Source organism: Drosophila obscura, unplaced genomic scaffold (genome assembly GCF_018151105.1).
Source record: "Drosophila obscura isolate BZ-5 IFL unplaced genomic scaffold, ASM1815110v1 contig_87, whole genome shotgun sequence".
In the NCBI taxonomy this organism is placed as follows: Eukaryota; Metazoa; Arthropoda; class Insecta; order Diptera; family Drosophilidae; genus Drosophila; species Drosophila obscura.
The window spans coordinates 440298-460016 of record NW_024542880.1 but is presented as its reverse complement, the minus strand read 5'-3'; the positions used below and the strand labels follow the sequence as shown (position 1 = coordinate 460016).

Sequence of the window (19719 nt, the reverse complement as noted above, 5' to 3'; positions counted from 1 at the left end):
TCTTGATTTTCTCCAATCGTTAATTTTTTTAAGAGTAACTAAATAAAAACGAGAAGGAACGTGTGAGTCGCTTCTGGGGACGCGACTCTACTTATACACGTACTCATTCAGCATATACATTTATGAGCATATATAATTTTTTAGAATTTTAGAATTAAAAAAAAAAATTACATATTACATTTTTTGCTACATCTGTTATCTACATCTACATCTAAAATGTATATTCTACATCTAACATGTAGATTATACATCTCCTCCGCTAGGGGTTGCTCGCGTACATAACGAGGCAGAGTGTGAGAGCGAGAAAGAGAATCAGTAGCGTCATTTCTTTATTCTGGCTATAATTATGATCCGATCTGATTCAGATTCGGCAATATGGTAGATATGGTCATTCTCTACGATAATGCGTTTTTAGTTTATTTTATGAACGCTTTGAATAAAATAAATGTACACATCTAGTAAAAAACTTTCCAGAGCTTTAGCGAATCTAATTTTCAAGATAATTTTAGTTTAGGAGATATGAGCAGAGATATGATATGAAAATGAAATGTACAAAAATGTATTAAACCCTTTTTCACTTCATTATTTATCAAGCACTGTGCGCATCTGCTGAGCGGTCTTGAGCTCGCTCGGCAGCGGCAGCGGGCTCGCCATGGGGCGCACCGGTAAGCCTTGCTTAGAACAGCTTTTTTTTCGCTCATGCAGCATCGGTGTATTGTATAGTCCTTGGTAATAGCCATCTGACATTAGACTGGAACAATTTTGCTGCGTAGAGAGGGATAGCACTAAAGTCAAAATGCAACATCATTGTTCGTAGCCGTCTCTAGACACGTCTAATGGCTCTTAGTAGAACAACTGACACACAATGATGTTTCCCAGCAGAACACAAACACCAAGCCAGCAAAATTGTATCCGCAAAGTAAAATTTTTGATAAATTCTGATAAATAAATTTGACATACAGGCTCGGGTCGAATCCAGGTACACAAAACTAGAAATATGAGAGAGAGAGTGAAATCTATCTTATGTGTCCGCTTCGATCTGCAGCAGTTAAAGCTGGACAAAATGTCATGCTGACGTCGACGTCGCTGCCTTTGTCGACGTCGAGCCCGAACAATTTTTCCTATGCCAGTTTCTGCCATGACCCCCAGATCTGCAGGGGCTGTATACGCACACAATCGAACTGCAAGAAATGTGCATGTGTGTGGGCCGACCACTGCAATTAATTATCAAGGTTGAACTTTCTAGTGCATATTTGCCTAAGTATATAAAATACAACAAATATTCAAGTTCTCTCAATTGGATCCCAAAAGTACTACGAAAAGTTACGCATCTTGACACATCGCGGTGCATCATCGGTTTTTTTGTTTTGTTTTTTTTTGAGCATATCCCTGTACCGTAGTAAAACGGCTGCTTGTTTGTTTTGAATATGCAATTCTTATCTCTCATTTTTGTGCTCAGTTACTATAAATTCTTGTCTTCTTTGAACTTCATTTGTGGTACCGTTAGCTTAGATAAAAGATCAAAGTCAAACTACGAGGGCGGTCAGATAAGTAATCGGCCTTACAAAAAGAAAACATTTTTAACTACCCATTAATATTATATTCGATTAGTGTTTTCTATCAGCAGATTGCTAAAAAAGTTTCAGGCGGTTTTGTCAACCGTGATAATTTTGGGTCACTTTTGCATTTGAAGAAAAAAAAAAGCGAGAAGGAACGTGTGAGTCGCTTCTGGGGACGCGACTTTACTTTTATACTCGTACTTAGTCAGTATATAAATTTTTGAGCTTATGATTTATGTAGAATTTAAAAAAATTGTACATTTTACATTTTTTTGCTACATCTATTGTCTAAATCTACATCTACAATATATATTCTACATCTAACATGTAGATTATACATGTACCATTTAGATTCTACATCTTCTCCGCTAGAGGGCGCTCGCGCACTGAACGCGGCAGAGTGTGCGAGCGAGAAAAATAATGAGTAGCGGGTCTCCTGCTGTAGGAGGCGGGGGAAGCAACTGAACATTAATTTATTCATTCTGGCTATAATTATGATCAGATCTGATTCAGATTTGGCAATCTGGTAGATATGGTCATTCTCTACGATACAAGCACAAACGATGACGAAAATGCTGGACGCCTAGCTATGGTCATATACCCAAAAAAATTTAACAAAATTCACGATATGGTGTTGGCCGATCGGAGATTGAACTTGCAAGATGTTCTGGAAACCATAGGCAACCACATGGCTAAGTGGTTTCAATATTGAACGATCACTTGGCTATGAAAAAGCTTTCCGCAAGATGGCTGCCGCGTTTGCTCACAATCGACTACAAACGAACTCGTGAGACAACTTTAAAGGAGTTTTTGAAGTGTTTAACCAGAATAAGGACGAGTTTTTTCCCCGTTTCTTAAACGTGGATCCACCTTAACACGCTAGAGATAAAATCAGTAAAAACTGTGTGTTTCTCAGGCTGATTCTAGGCCAATGTTGGTTTTTACAGCAAATAAAGTCATGACAAACTTGTTTTGGAATGCTCGCTGTATTAACCACATTGATTACCTTCAGAAAGGCTAAAACCGACAATGGCGAATATTAAACCACCTTATTGGATAGATTTAATGAGGATTCGAAAAAGAAAGGACAGCATTTGGCTAAAAATAAAGTTGTTTTCCACCAGGACAATGCAAGGGTGCAGAAAGGTACAGTTTCCATTACAAAAATCCATGAATTTGGCTTCGAATTGCTTTCTCACCCACCCTATTCTCTAGACTTAGTCCCTTGTGACAATTTTTTTCTTGTCCAACGATGAAGTCCTTTCACAAAAAATTTCTTATTGTGACGACATCGAAAAATCCTATTCTTTGAAGGGATACACAAATTTGGAGAAATTCCGGACAAAGTACATAGAACTAAAAATAGATTATGTAGACAAATAAAAACAAATAGTTAAAAAAAAATGTCTCTTAAATAGGCCGACTATTTATCAGACCGCCCTCTTTACGTAAAAAATTGATATATGGGCATTCATATTTATTTATGTTTTAAGAGTGACTGTGTTAGCATCGTTTCAGCAAAAGTAACAAACGGATTGATTTAGTAGGAAGAACAGGGAAGGATCAAGGGAATGAAAATATCCGGGATGAAAACTGGTCGAATCGCTTTTCTATTGAATCGACATTGAAATACAATTTTAAAATTTTAAAAAGATGTTTTAAATCGTCGCCTTGGTACAGTATCAACCATCAGTAACCGGATACTACGGCACATGCGTCAGTTAGCAACTCATGCAGCTCATGCTGCAACTAAATCAAAGCAGAACTGGGATTAACAATATCCAGGCAACGTGTGAGCCAAATTTAGCACAACAAATTGTACCCTCACTTATAAAAACAAAGTTGGCAAACCGCGGTTAACTAAACGGCATAAAGATGCGCGAAAGTTATGTAATTAGACTGTTTTCTTCTTAATCTTTTTTAATATTTGACTTTTTTGTACAGGCTCTTTTTTAATGTCTTCTCCGTTCTGCTGTGGACAATCAAATGAATGTCAGAAGTTGAACACCTGGGCTTCTTGCTTTCTCTTCTCTCTCTCTTCTCCTTTCCTCCTTATGTCATCGGTGTCTCCGTTTTGGCTTTATGTATGTCTATTGCTTGGGCAACTCTATCTACCTACTTTACAGTGGGTCTTCTTATAGTGTCCTCGTTGGACATTAGCTTGAAAGATATTGGTTGGAGACATCTCGGGAAGCGCGTAGCATGTAACTCCTCCCCCCTTGGATTGAAGAGACGGCCAGAGGGAACGATTGCTCGCAACGAAGACTTGATGAACTTTCCTTTAGTTTCAATATGATGGTGTTTCTTCTGAAGATTATGATTAGCTATTCTCCCAATGTGATAGTGTCGAGACCAATATAGATATATAAATAAATAAACATATATTTAAAATTAATAATATTTATTTGGTTTGTTTATATAAGATAAGTATGTGTATTTCAGTAAATGTAAGAATTCATTAAAATTCAGGGAACCTAATATGATATGGGTTAGTAAGTGTATGTTTACATCGATCTTCTCTGTAATAATCCTGTATATGTATTGTATGTTTAAATGATTATGTATTATTGTTTGACTTTTTGTTCAATCCTTTAACTTTTGATTTGTGTAATTTTTGCTTTTTATTCGTTATTAATGTCGGTCCGAGCCAGAACGAGTTTGGACAGGAGGTGGAACACCACACCAAACTGTGAGATCTCTCGCTCGCTCTGGCCCCACTACGACCTTAAACGCACCAAGACTCTCCTAAGCTTCAGGAAGAGTCGGGTGCGAACACTGACGGGAGTTATAACGGGGCACTGTGTCATCGGCCGCATGGCCACAAGGTACAGACTGCCCCACCATGACTTCTGCCGCAGCTGCGGGGACGAGGAGGAAATAGAGAGCATCCAGCACCTTCTCTGCAACTGTCCTGCACTCATGGGGAGACGTCACCGAATACTCGGTGGCGCCTTCTACGAAGATCTGGACAGCCTGGCAAACATGCCTCTAGAGAAACTGGTGCTCTTTATAGAGGCCTCGGGATGGTTCGCGAAACCTCCCTAGGCACCGGACAATATCCCGTGACGAGTGTGGGCATCACAATGGGCAGACTTGCCTCCGAGTGACCTCGACATCAGTCGAGCAGCCCTATAAACCTAACCTAACCTAATGTCGGTCCTTGGTCTTCTAATACCAACTGTTTAGTGGGAGTCAATTTGTTTTTTCGATTTTCTTTCCTGAAAATTATGTAATTTCTTTCTTTCGGTATCGGTTCATTCGCTTCATTATTTAGTTTCTGTATCCTAATATTTTTTTGTTTCTGATTATCCTGCTGGACCTTGTTGTAAAATTTTTCTCTAAAGTCATTTAGTTCGCTAAGGAATTCGTTTTCGCTATTGAATTTAACTTCCCTGTTGAATGTATGTGTCCGTCCGGTAAATAATTCGTATGGTGTCTTGTTTGTTGCCGAGTTAATTGCATTATTATAGGTAATAAACGTTTCATTAATTATATCTTCATGATCTATAGTAAGCTTTTGGTTTTTCTTTTTGGAAAAAATAATCCTATAAATGAGGAATAGAGTCTCTCTACTGGAGAATTACTCGATGATTGTTGAAATGAAGTAACATGAAACTGTATTTTATATTGGTCACAGAAATCCCTAAAGATTTTTCCAGAAAATTCTGCATCTTGGTCACAGACAAGATTTTTCTGGAATTCCGTGTATAGTAAGAAAATTCCTAAGTGCTTTTGTTACATTTGGACAGTCCCTAGCAGGGATGGTGTATCCAGCAGCAAACTTTGAAAATTTATCTATTACTGTTAACAGAATTTTTCCGTTAATGAAATAAAGATCAATGTGAACTATTGCTACCGGGCATGGAGGCGATTCAGTTTCCTCATATTTGATTTTTTTAGGTCTTCTGTCGTATTTAAGTGTTTGACAAAGCTCACAATTATTAATTATTTGTGATTAATTATTTTTTGTTTCATTTGGGGGAAATACATTTTTCTTTTAAGATAATTATATATTTCTTCTATGCCTCTGTGATTAGAATTTGTGTGATATTTACTTTTTTCTAATTCTTTTTCCTCAGTTGAACATATATCTTTCAGCACATATTCACATCAAAATAATTTATACAACACTGTACTTGCGAAATATTTTGTATAGGCTTCTTTAATTAATTCAAATTCGACTTCAGAAATTAATAATGCGTATATTCTGTTAGCTTTCAGAATGTCTTTTAATATCTTTAAAAATTTTTAATAGCATAATTTTTTTCTGTAAATATTATCACCATTTCTAACATTGTCACCATTTCTACTTTTGAATTTTGATCTGTCTTAAAAATTATTTGGAGGTTCAACTCGTTCAATGGGCTACACTACTCGACAAAATCGAACTTTGTTTTTCCTCAAGGATCCAAACCGACTTTTTCTGATAGATATGGAGATTTTAAAATTTTTTAAAAACTTATGGTTTTTTTTCTATGGCAGAACTTTTTTTTGAAAAATTTTTGAAGTCTTTTTTTTTTTTTAAGCTTTTTTCAGAGGAAGCGCTTGTTTTTTTTCACATAACTCTAGTATCTTACGTCTGGTTGTAAAGAACTTTGCTATTTTGAAAAGATAATTAAAACAGCTAGAAGTTAAGCCTAAACACTTTGTGATTACAGCGTACCGTCTGGGAAATAAAAAGCATTGAAATGCAAAAATGATGATTTTTGTGCGGTATTTTTTACGAAATTTTGACTTTAAAAACTCAGAAAAAGTCGAAAAAAAATTATATCCTGTGTCCTCTATTTTTTTTATGTATAGGTGCATTAATTTGGCGTCGTTCCAGGTATCGCTCATTAAAATCTATGGAGAGACTTTGGAGCTAAAATTCGTTAACCAAACCTAAAATATGGAAAAAAATGAACAAAAAATACCTTTTGGAATACCAATGGGAATTGGGATCGCGATCACGAACCAAATGTATAACCCTTTTTTGTTTGCTTTGTTCCCAATTGGCAGTTGGGCCCGCAACCTTCGAAAAGGTATTTTTTGTTCATTTTTTCCATATTTTAGGTTTGGTTAACGAATTTTAGCTCCAAAGTCTCTCCATAGATTTTAATGAGCGATACCTGGAACGACGCCAATTAATGCACCTATACACAAAAAATAGAGGACACAGGATATAATTTTTTTTCGACTTTTCCTGAGTTTTTAAAGTCAAAATTTCGTAAAAATACACAAAAATCATCATTTTTGCATTTCAATGCTTTATATTTCCCAGACAGGTAAGTGTAATCACACAGTGTTTAGGCTTAACTTCTAGCTGTTTTAATTATCTTTTTAAAATAGCAAAGTTTTTTACAACCAGAGGTAAGATACTAGAGTTATGTGAAAAAAACAAGCGCTACCTCTGAAAAAAGCTTTAAAAAAAAATACCAGTTTTCAAAAATGCTTTAAAAAAAAGTTCTGCCATAGAAAAAAAAAATATCATTAAACCATTTCTAAGCCCCAAATCTTTAAGAAAAAGTTGGTTTTGTTCCTTGAGGAAAAATCGTGTCGAGTAGTGTTATAGGAAGTTTCGGGTTATAAAATGTCTGTTTTGCGGTTTTCACCGCTAAATTCATCTTTTGTCTCCTCTATTTCGTTCTAAATACAATTTTTGTTGTTAAAAATCGTCCGCCTGCGGCGCATTACCATTACATTACCCGGTGCACATTTTGAAAATGTTTTATCTTTTAACAGACAAAAATTTAAAAAATGTCGGCAGAATTAACCTGCGAAACAGACATTTTAAAACATCTTGCGACGAAAATTAGACTTCAATTTCAAAACTCGTAAAAAAGTGTGCAAGTTTTCACATTTTATTCACCTGATTATGTTTGCATTTTGTATGGGCCAAAATGAAACTTTTAAATTCTATTTAAAAAGAACTATGTCCGACCGCAAAAAAATTTCTGCACGTAAAGTCTTGGAGTCTATCACGGTCCATCGAGGGCTTTTTTTTCTCGATTCTAGGAGCATAAGCCCGCATATCGATCATTTACCAAAAATTCTTCCAAGTTGTATCTAAGAGGCTTACAATACGTTATGAAAGTTTGATTTTGTTCCCTTTTTGGGGCATGTCAAAATTTTAATTTAATCCTAAATGTTTTATCCTAAAAATAAAGCGAAAGCTAACAGGCTGCAAGCTAATCTAAGTTAGTTTAATTGCGTCGCTAAACGTAGCTGGCTTTTGCACTCTATCACCTTTTGTCACTTCTGTCTACCGAGAAAACCCTCGCAGTACAACATTTGGTTTTACATACATTACATTAGCATTGTAGTTGTGGCTAAGTCGGACACCATCAGTAAATAAGCTTATTATTACTTGAAAAATTCAAAGAGTTACTGTCTTATCCATCTGTCTTTACTATATATAATCTTATTGTATAGTCGGAATGTCGACTCTAGTCTGATTTTTGTTTTTTTAAGAAAGATTCATGCTTTTTTTAAATATATTCATAAATTCGTATTATGTTAAAAGACTTTACATGTTTATATGATAAAAATAAAATAAAAACGGGACTAATTTTTTTTAGGGTTTCGCGAAAGTACGACAAGAATAAAATGTCTGTATTTAACCTTGGTGTAGTGTTTGGACCAACATTGTTACGTCCGCTTGAAGAGACTGTTGCTGCCATACTGGACATTAAGTTCAACAATATTGTTATAAACATACTTATCGATAACTACGAGCGGATCTTCAGGAATGACCCAAGTTGTGATTTGATGGTGCCTGATACTACGTCTGCACCCAGTAACATGCATCACAGTGGCATTAGTCCACCAATGCGTATGCCTCGCGCTTCCCAAACATGCAAGTCAATTTCTACAGGTGTTGTGGGAGGCACTACCGGACGTAGTGCAATATACTCCCCACAGCAAAAAATGTATCATCTTGTTAACAAATCCAATTGCGGGGAACCAATCAGCTCAACCAGCTTACAAAATATTCCAAATGGCATTAGCTTTTCCCCCGGTCCGCCCAGTGCCAATAGCAGTACACCTACAGGGGGATCGATCGGAACTGGTGGCTCTGACGGTGGCGGTTGCTCGGTGGCCCCTATGCATGTTGCAAATGGTGTTCGGCCGTCCACATTAGGCAGCATTAAAAACCTACACACATTAACATTAAGCGATATAAGTTCACGTCGTCTGACTGGCAGCTCTGGAGGTACCCCTAACGAAGGTGCGACAGTACAGGCGCATCATGCGACACTCACAAACAGTATCAGTAATTTACGACATCCAGATTACGTATTGGCAACGGTCACTCCGGTATCGCAATCAATATCTAATAGCCACATTTACACGAACATTTCCAGTGCTAGTGCCCCTACTAGCAACCTTTTGAGTGTGAACAATGCATCTCCGCCTACCGCAATGAGAAAAGAGCGTTTAGTGGGTAGCGGGGGAGCCAATGCTGTCAGTGGACCTCAACAACATCCCCCTGTACAACTGAGCCATTTTGGCTACAGTCATAGTAAACACTATTCTCCATTGATGGCCGCTTCCACGTCGAGCTCAAATGAGAGCATGTGCGACTCACTTTCTTCAAATAATGGTATGGGCACCGCTATCGTATCGAACACCAGTAGTGTAAACGTAGGACATCATTTAAACACAAGGAACTCAAATGAATACACACCATTTACGTCCCAGACTTCATTAATGCCTATAATACTCGGATCCACCAGTGACAGCATCGTCATGACGACCGCGGCAACATCCATTGTAGGCGGAAACATAATGGGAGGTAATATGAGCGGTGGTGGATCAACCAATGAAAGCTTTGACTATCCGCCAACTAAAATGCATCGTAATCGTGACATTAACCAAATAAAACGGGACCTGTCTACAGGAACGGCGTAAGTATTAATAAATCTATATATTGAACTTAATCCCAAACTATATTTATTCCCTCTGAAGTTAAATTTGTACCTTTTCATACTCTGATACTCTGATAGTGTGCAGACATATAAGTACAAGTCAGATGGATTCATCTCCGATATAAAGTATCTCACCATAAAGTACATATGTATATTCATGATCAACATCAATAGCCGAGCTTTTTGCCAATAGCCATTTTCCCGTCTTGATGGCTGCTTAAATACATATCAGAGACTATTTTTGAGGCTGTTGGAAGCAACTCTGACTCCACAGGCCGTAGCCGTGAATTTCGAGTATGGTATTATATGGCAAGTCGATATTATGTTGTTTGCTCGACGATCATTTTGAGTGCAATGCTGCGTGTTCCACGACAACTGGAACTGCGAACAAGAAACGGGCGATATAAGCTATATAAGCAGTAAGAAGGATACATATGTATGTATGTGCATGTATGCACTGAGAGCGTAGTTTACATTTGGCCCGTGTTTAAATGATAACAACGATATTTTATTATGTGGCAACCAGCCACTGTGCTAACCAACGAAAATGTTTGCTTGTGATGATGATCGATTTTAAAGTGTCATCTGCTATGCAGACGAGCAACAATTAAGAGCGTAAGCAGAAGTAAACAAACATTAATAAGAAGTTACGTTTAGAGGTGTACATTAGAGTGGGCCGAAAGTCCGAACTTTTTTAAACTTAAGTCGGCCCCATGATAGAAAGTTGTCCGAAGGGTGGGTGTTTTGGTGGAAGTAGACGAAAACTAGTTTACGTTACTTACATATGTTAAACTTTGTGCTGCCATGGGCTGGTCGAACAGCATCCATAATAGTATTCACGAAATGAGAACACCGCACAGTGGCTCGTTTTCCGAAAACTCGTTGCAAAAGTCGGATATCGCGTTGTTGAATTTGGAAAACTTATGTTACACTTCAATTAGGAATTGATCAAGCTATTCAAAACCAGTATTTTATAATCTAGTACAATTTTTTAAGATTTATAATCGCTGTGCAAAGTTGGACCATTTTTATGTTTTTGAAAAAATGAAGAAAACCGTGCTTAAAAGGCAAAGGTTAATGCATTTTTCTCAAAAAGTACTCAAGCTAGGGGAAAAAAAATTTGTTTTCCCTAATTAAAGGAACAAATCTAAAATATGAATATAGACAAAAAAAGGAAATATTTTTTGCGATTATATTTTATTAGATTTTTTTAAGAAACGTAATTTTTCGCACTATTTTGCCTTTTTAGCGGAATATAAAAAGGCCATATTTGGCCGAGCATTGGACTGCACGAAAAAATAGTGGTGATATTCAGCAAACAAACAAAAGAAAAAACCATTACCACAATTGCATCTTTTAGGAGATATTAGGTATTTTCCAACCCATGCTAACTAAACGGCCCTACGTAGTCGGCCATTAGAGAACGCAGCAGAGATGTTGCTCAATATATTCTTACTAGCTTACAATTAACAAACACATTCATATGGTATAATTGCGTAAATTTTAAATAAGCCAAGCCACGCCTCCTTGCTAAATACATATATGTCTGTATACTTATTAGGCTAGGCCAAAATTTGACCAAACAATGTTTTGGCCCAGCCTAATGCATATTTTCATATTTAACGAAGCAATTTTCCCTATTTCCAAATGGGGCAACCATTTCAGAGGAATATACTAATTTTAAGTCCGGAACGGCTCTCATCCGAAAAGCTAACAGCATGTTGAACAAATCTTCGTTTTGTCGCTTTTCTTATGAAATTAAGGTGTTAGCCATTTGCAGGGAAGCTCTTCTTTCGCAGTTTCGAAAAACGCTTTGATTACATCTCTATTTCTTGATTCAAAAACCCAAAAAAATCGATTGTTCAATAATTTTACTTGTTGTAAAAAAATATATTTGCATGTTGTTCAATTTAATTTTTAATGTTTTATGATGGTTTTTAGGGTAAAAAAACGAATATTCGAGTTTGACCGTTAATTACGCCCCTTCCAGTGACACGCCCACTTAAATTTTTCTTTTAAAAAATTATTTTAAGCATTGCAAATGTATTAAATATCAGACTTATACCTAGCCGTGCTCAAGTTATTAATTTTGCAACGTGTTTTAGCCGAATCATAAAGAATGCCACCACGCTCTTGCATTATTTTTTCTCTCTCTCTGTCAATGTAAACTAGTTGTTACGGCTACAACTATTTCTTTATCTTCTCCGCTAGTTCTCTTACAGTGATATCAAAGCTAAGCATTCTCTCCTAAGCACTAGATTTCGTTGTTTTGACTATTTTAGGTGTAGGTATATAGTACATTGCCGTTCAACTGAATAGGATCAAGAATTCTAAAAACTAAAATCACTATATCTGTTTAACCAGCATACCGATTTTAATAGAATAATTTTGTTGTATAAATTTATTGTTTTATGAAGCAAGAATGTTTACGGTTTACGGTATATGTATTTATACCAGAGGCCGACAGAGTCGTCTGCACTGTGCATAGGACAAAATTTCGGGCAGCGCAGTCGGCACACGTACAGCGTAAAGACTTCGTGTGGTTTCGTTATTCTGCCTGATGACGGAGCGGTAGAGAAAATTCTGCTCTGCTGACGTAGCGGCAGAGCGGGCTATGCACAAACGGCTTCATATTCTGCTCGCTTGCCTCAGCGGCAGAGACGCATTCGTGTGCCCTATGCACAATTCCTCGGCTTTCGCAGCGGCAGAGAAATAAGTAACGTATTTGACTTCGTGTCTGTTGTCTTCGCACACAAACGCACCAAAAAAATGTGTGAGTCTGTGTGCCGACCCCTGATTTATACTAAACAATTATAGGGATAATGTTAAGCTAGTGACTTTTTTCACTAGTTGTTGAAATTAAGTTGAGATTTAGTAGTAGAAGTTTATTTTGACTTATTGTGGGCTTCGCGGTTTGCCTTTATCCTAAAGCCGTTAATTGCGTTTAATTACATACATTTTAAGATAATACTTTGGTGCTGATAACATTTTTACCTTAATTAGATTGACAACATAAATAGCTTCTTGCATAACATAATTAACTTCAAGGAGCGATATAAGACCATAAAAATACAAAGAGTTTGATAAAATGGGGGTTTCTACTTATCGGGGTACAGATTTAACAATAGTATCAACGATAAACAGTATTCCATTATGATTTGCTGTCTGTATTTTTGGGCTAGGTGTACATATGTGGCTATACCGTCCCAGCTATTTCCCTTGAGCAACGTGACGTATTTATTATTCATTTTTACTCTGCCAAAAGCGTGAATTCTTATCTCTTGCCAGATCGGGCACCGTTCTTGGAAGTGCTCCATGTCTTCTGGCTTCTTCTGTGTTGTATAGGGTGCATGTAGTATCCTCATTTTTGTGATGGGGCCTTCCCCATTTGTTTCATTCCGCGATTACAATGGCTTGAATGAGGCTGGCTTGTTGTCTTTCCCACTCTTCCGGGCGCTCCATTTCGAATTTAGCGTTTAGTTTTTCAGCTAGGGTTAATAATTTTTGGAAGCATTGAGATTTGTTTTCAATTAGGTAATTTGCAAGTATATTAGGGTACCTGTGTACGGGCATTCGGAGCGCAATGGTGAACATAGAGGGAAGCCCAGCTTCCAGATGTATGGCATAGTCGGGCGTATTTTGCGGTAGGTAAAACATTCCTTTTATGAAATACCTTTGGATCTTTCCTACCTCGTCAGACGCGTCACAGCCCCATACTTCCGCAGTGTAGCGTGTAATTGCTCTTGCTGTTGCCTGGTAAATCTTGTGGTTCGTATTGATGTTTTCGATCCGATTGCTGTCCTGCTATCCTTTAATTTCAAAACCGCGAGTTTTTCAAACTTTAAATTACTGTTCAGCGTTACTCCTAGTTACGTATATTCCTTTACCACTTCGAAGCCCATATTTGGTCAGTCAATTAAGCAGTACAGAAACGAGATTCACCTATACTTTGTTCCATCCTTTTGGTTTTCTTTCTTGTAAAGGGGACACTTCCCCAAAGCATGAAAAGCCGAGCAGGTTGTCATGCTGCATAAACCCGGCAAATCCGCGGACGATCTGGCCGATTCTTCGCAGATTATTGGACAGCCCATCCGTAAGTCGAGCTATCCCTAATCACCAATTTGGGTTCAGACTGAGGCATGGTACTCCGGAGCAGCTGCATAGGGTGGTGGACATCCAGCAAGCATTCGACAGAGTTTGGCACGACTTGCGAAGATAAAACCCCTGATAAACCCCCAGCTGTTCCTGATAACACTAGTCAACACGATTTTTCCTCAAGGAACAAAACGAACTTTTTCTTAAAGATTTGGGGCTTAGAAATGGGTTGATGATATTTTTTTTTGTTGCTATGGCAGAACTTTTTTTTGAAGAAATTTTGAAGTCTGGTATTTTTTTTTAAGCTTTTTTCAGAGGTAGCGCTTGGTTTTTTTACATAACTCTAGTGCACAATCACGTCGGGGTCACAAAATGTTTGGCTATTAAGAGTTTTTAATAGCCGTTGAAACTCGTTTGATTTTAAGAAAAAAGTCTAGCGTTTCAATGGGGAATGTACAATTTATTTTGTATTGGTAATGTAAAGTAGGCGTCAGTATGACCGATATGATAAAGCGATGCGATTGATACGAAGATTATCTCTCTACTAGCTACAAGGCAAATGGGCGGACTTGCCAGCGCCCTATGCAGCAAGTGTTAAAGAGAGCGAAAACGAGCGATGAAAGGAGAGCAGATCGGGGCAGATGCTTAGCCGAGCACGAACGTCATATGGAACGCGAGAGACCAGCTTAGATGCTGCAACTGCAACAACAAAGCGAAGAAGGCGAGATAAAATGAAAAAGCGGCCGCTGTCGTGCATAACATAGGCTGATTAACAATGATTTGTACAGTGCAACTAATGAACATAATTAAATCATATTTAAGCTGCTTGACCCGACATCTAGTATCTTACGTCTGGTTGTAAAGAACTTTGCTATTTTGAAAAGATAATTAAAACAGCTAGAAGTTAAGCCCAAAAACTTTGTGATTTCAGCTTACCTTCTGGGAAATATAAAGCATTGAAATGCAAAAATGATGATTTTTGTGCGGTATTTTTTACAAAATTTTGACTTTAAAAACTGAGGAAAAGTCGAAAAATAATGATATCCTGTGTACTGTATTTATTTGTGTATAGGGCATTAATTTGCACTTTAGACTCTGGACTTTGGAGCTAAAATTCGTTAGCCAAACCTAAAAAATAAAAAAATTTAACAAAAAATACCTTTTGGAAGGTTGCGGACCCAACTTTACAACCAGACGTAAGATACTAGAGGTATGTGAAAAAAAAGCGCTACCTCTGAAAAAAGCTTAATAAAAAAATACCAGACTTCAAAAATTCTTTAAAAAAAAGTCGGTTTGGATCCTTGAGGAAAAAAAAAGTTCGATTTTGTCGAGTAGTGTAATTGGAAGCCTCCCAAGGAAAGAACGTTCCAAGTCGCACAGAGCGAGGCAGCGTGCTAGGGCCAACGCTTTACAGACTTTTCACGCACGATATGCCTAAAGCTAGCGTTGAAAATACGTCCCAGCCAATCGATGTGAAACTTTACACCTTTGCCTACGACACAGCAGTGCTGTGTCCTGGCATCCAGGTCTATGTTATCGCAACGAAAACGAACTTGGCTAGGATCATTGTGTTTCAGAAGAAGTCCCTCCGAAAGATCTTTAGTGCTGAGTGTTATGTCGGTAATAGAGACATCGCCAAAGACCTTGGAGTTCCCTCAGTCGGTGAGATTATTAACGAGCAAGCCACATGATGTTTCTCCGAAATCTAGCTAGGAACCACGCGGTTTCATAACTTCTGTTGAGTTCTGCTGGCGGTTGGTGCGTAAATATTGGCGATGGGTTTGCTAGAAATTCACTGGGGACTCCATCTGTTCCAGGCAGGGACGGTAAATAATGATTATTATACCCGTACTCAAAAAGAGTTAAGGGGTATATTGTATTTGTGGTAAAAGTGGATGTGTGCAACGCTGAGAAGGAAACGTTTCCGACCCATAAAGTATATATATTCGTGATCAGCATCAATAGCCAAGTCGATATAGCCATTTCCGTCTGTCCGGCTTGATGAGCGCCTAGATCTCACTAGGCGCTATAGGAGCTAGAGCAACCAAATTTTGTTTCCAGACTCATGTGATATATCACATGGCTATAAGTGTATTTCAACATTCCGCCACGCCCCCTTCCGCCACAACAAAAGACGAAAATCTGTGGCAGGCAAAATTTGAAAGATACGATAAAACTGAAAACGCAGTATCGTAGAGAATGACCATATCTACCAGATTGCCAAATCTGAATCAGATCAGATCATAATTATAGCCAGAATGAATAAATTAATGTTCAGTTGCTTCCCTCGCCTCCTTCAGATAGAGACCCGCTACTCATTCTCTTTCTCGCTCGCACACTCTGCCTCGATATGTACGCAAGCGCCCTCTAGCGGAGGAGATTTAGAATCTAAATATAGAATATATATGTTAGATGTGTAATATACATTGTAGATGTAGATAACAGATGTAGTAACACTTTTTTTGTTTAATTCTAAAATTCTAAAAAATCATAAGCTCAAAAATATATGTATATACCGATTGAGTACGGGTATAAGTAGAGTCGCGTCCCCAGAAGCGACTCACACGTTCCTTCTCGTTTTTTTTAGATAGTTCTTTTTCGGTCAATGATATCGTCCTACCAGAAGTATAAAAAATTAAAAGTTTATTGAACCGCAAAAGACAATAGACAAGAGGGGAAGAGGGTAAAGGGAAGACTCAAAATACAAGACTCAAAAGCTCGATGCAAGAGGCAAGAGTAAAAAAGGATAAATTATGCCTACAGTAATCAAATCGCAATGTGGTCTGGTGGGATAAGTGAAGTCTTCCTATTCTGGGGTCCCTCGGTTCAAACTGTGGGCAGGATTACTTTTTTTGTTTTCTTAAACAAATCTTTTTTTTTTAAGAAATTATTTTTCTTTTTTAAGAAAATTTTGTTTTTACGCACACCAGAAAATCCCGTTAAACATGCATTTTAAATTTGACCAAACTCATTTTTATTATGTTGACTGCATTGCCGACGCACTGCTCGATACTGTTTTTATATTTACATATTTGTGTAGGGTTATTTTTAAAATCAACATCAAACAACTTTTACCTGGATTTTGTATTGTTAAATTGTTTGTTTTGGGCCAAAGATGCTACCAATTCGGAATAAAAGCTGCATTACGCCTGGCAAAATCAAACAAAGCGTGGTTCGGTGGGATAAGTCGAGAATTCCGATCCGGGGTCCTCGGTTCAAGGCCTGCATTTTCTTATTTTTTTTTTTAAACAAATCTTTTTTTTACGCCCACTAAAATTTTGCTTTGCTATCCACCCACAGAAGCCTGTAAAAATTGAATTTTTAAATTGACCAGCCAAACTTAGTTTAGCATGTTTAGCATTGTCGGCTTCAACAACTTTATTTGTTTTATTCACACATCTCCTTTCCAAATTATCTGCGAGCGAAGCCGCTGAGAGCTTGCTAGTAATTATTAAATTTATGTGTAATCACACCTCACACAAAACAAGCCCAAACAACTAAAATTGCGAATTCCCGTTGACAGATAAAATATCGATATCAATAGTTGGCATGGGTAACAAATGTCGTCTGTTCTTCAATTAACGAATTTTTCGTTTTGTTTTGGTATAATATAATACGATTGCAAAAACGACATACGGCATATTCTTTAATTCACGAATTTTTGCGTTTTTTTCTTTGGTATAATAATAATTGCAAAAGCGATGGCATATTTAACTGAAGTATTTCATTTTCCAAAAGAAAAGCAGAATTTTCATCAAGATAAATATCGTTAATCAATTTGGAAATTAAACACTATTCGCTTTGGCGGAATCCAGAGCACACAAATTTTAATTCGTACGAATTTTTTCAAAATCGTAATTGAAAAAATGTGCGAAAATCCCGGAGTATGTCAGTGTATGTTTGTATATGTTATCTTATGGTTTATGTACCCAATGCAATACATTTGATAAGTACGCGACGAAATCGTTATCGTAACCCACGACTGCCGCATGCTCTCTCTCTCAGTCTTTAGTATCATTGTTCGCAAAAGAGACGCGTTGAGTTGTTTTTTGACATGAGGAGGGACATGAGGACCTACGCAGACCATGATCATAAGACCGTCATAAGAGTCGAGAAAAATAAGGACAGAAATAGAGGAACCACGATCGCGATGTTCCAATTTTAATTCTTCCACTTCCTTTATCTGCTTTTCACCTAAAGACCTATTTTAAAAAAATTTAAGAATATTTTTTCTGTTTCCATTATTCCGTTATATCACTGTACGAGGAAGACTGTGGGAGAGAGAGAGATAGTAAGCGCGTGGATGGGGTAGTGTAGGTACTGAAAATGTATTTTATTCTTGCTTTAAAATCTGATCCGATCTGATTTTTTTTTTCAGTCTTTTCGTATCTTCAAAATGATTAACGACAATTACAATTTTTTTTTGTGTAATTCTTTTAGACGCGTGCGGACACTGTATGCATGCATGGGAGAAAGCGAAGGGGAACTATCATTTGAGCCGAATCAAATAATAACTAATGGTAAGCGCCAGTACTGTCACATAGAACGTATGTATTTTGATTTCATTTTCGATTTGCAGTGCGCTTTTCCCATGAGCCTGGATGGCTGCAGGGCACACTGAACGGTAAGACAGGACTCATTCCGGAGAACTATGTGGAACATTTGAAGCCATACAATTAAATCATGTGATTTTAGCGATCCTTCTGCTTTCCACGTATGTCTGTAAGCAGCGTTAAGATTATATTGATTTCCGCATCTGCCGATGATAAAGTAGAAGGATAATATTCAACAGCAAAAATATATTGCTTGTACGCAAATTTTTTGTATCTATATGTTTTTAACTATCAGCAAAGATTTATTGACTTACTGTTTTACGCTTCCATTTGTTGCTTAATTATAATAATGAATTTAAAACAAAGTATTGTCTATAAATATAACAAAAAAAACATTTTACGCCGAATCAAATATTAAAAAAAAAACAACGAGGACGAAGAGGGGCTAAAAAGGGTAAAATGTCTGACCACATAATGTAAACCACACAACTATTTAATTAATCCAGATGTACTCGTATATTCGAAATTTGTAAAAATAGTATAAGATTCACTGTGGAATGAATTTATCAGCATATCAAATATATACCAAAAAATATAAAGCCAATACGCATTTTTACCTTGCATTACTCGTGTACTATACCCACCAGGATATTAAACAAAATATTAATAACAAAGGACACATAAAACGACGCGTATTAGCATTCCATACACACAATGAACACTAATGATATACTGAATCAACATTTTTGTAATACATACCATAAAAACTAATAATATACTGAATCATAATATTTTTGTTAACATGTTGCCAAAAATAAGTAAAAAAGGGAGTTTATATCAAATTATATATGATTTACCTATTAATCTAGAATAAATGACAACTAAGTTGTTTTGTAAATGAGAAGTTGTGCTTTCATTTATTAGCATGTCTGACATTTATAAAAAATAAGCTTAATATACACAATCTTTTATGTGCTACAGTTATAGTCAGTTAATAAATTAAATCATTTATTATGGATATACTTGAAAATAAAATAATTTCATTTATTCGCCAACGGAATTCAAAAAATTCTAAAATAGTTCATGTCCATCTTACGTCCTACATAAGGGCCCATTATTGCCATAGTTGCTCTTGGGGCGATCAAACAAAGGGTGCATATTTATCCTCCTTGTGAACATTTCTAAAAAGTCATTTATGAAGGTTAAGCCCAAGTGTTGTACATAGCCTTTTTCTGTTGAGAGCTGGACTGGTGCAGTTTTCCACCGCTTTCTCCTCCCCGTCTACAGCTACGGTACAATTTGCATGGGTTAAACCTTTTTCTGCCGAGCTTGCAGAGCTCAGAGGTGCGCATCCTATTCATGTTCGGCCTTGTTTACCGAGGTATGCGACATCGTGGCACTAATTGCCACATATTAAGCCATGCTCCGGTTATCGCAGTCAAATGACAAGCAAAAAAGCGGCTATCGTAAATCGTAAGATTTTTACGATTTCAAACCGGTTGCTAATGAGCAATTTATCCTAATATATTTAATAAATTTATTTCTAAAGGCCCCAAACTTAACCTCTCCAAAATAAACCCAAGCAACAACAAAGTGCGAGTTCCC

General features: G+C 37.0%; 1 protein-coding gene across 9 annotated transcripts in view; it reads left to right on the top strand.

The window, feature by feature from the left end:
• Positions 1 to 19104, top strand: part of LOC111076104 (rho GTPase-activating protein 26) — a 147517-nt gene extending 128413 nt beyond the window's left edge. For 7 of the 9 annotated variants that reach the window (XM_022369739.2, XM_022369735.2, XM_022369740.2 and 4 more), the window contains 3 exons: positions 8117 to 9445; positions 18002 to 18081; positions 18141 to 19103. In XM_022369739.2, coding sequence (XP_022225431.1) covers positions 8117 to 9445; positions 18002 to 18081; positions 18141 to 18241 — 1510 coding nt within the window. In that variant the 3' untranslated portion in view covers positions 18242 to 19103. Of the gene's footprint in view, positions 1 to 8116; positions 9446 to 18001; positions 18082 to 18140 lie in introns of all 9 variants that reach the window. The other 2 variants (XM_022369736.2, XM_022369743.2) reach the window with 2 other exon arrangements.
• Positions 19105 to 19719: the final 615 nt, after the last annotated feature.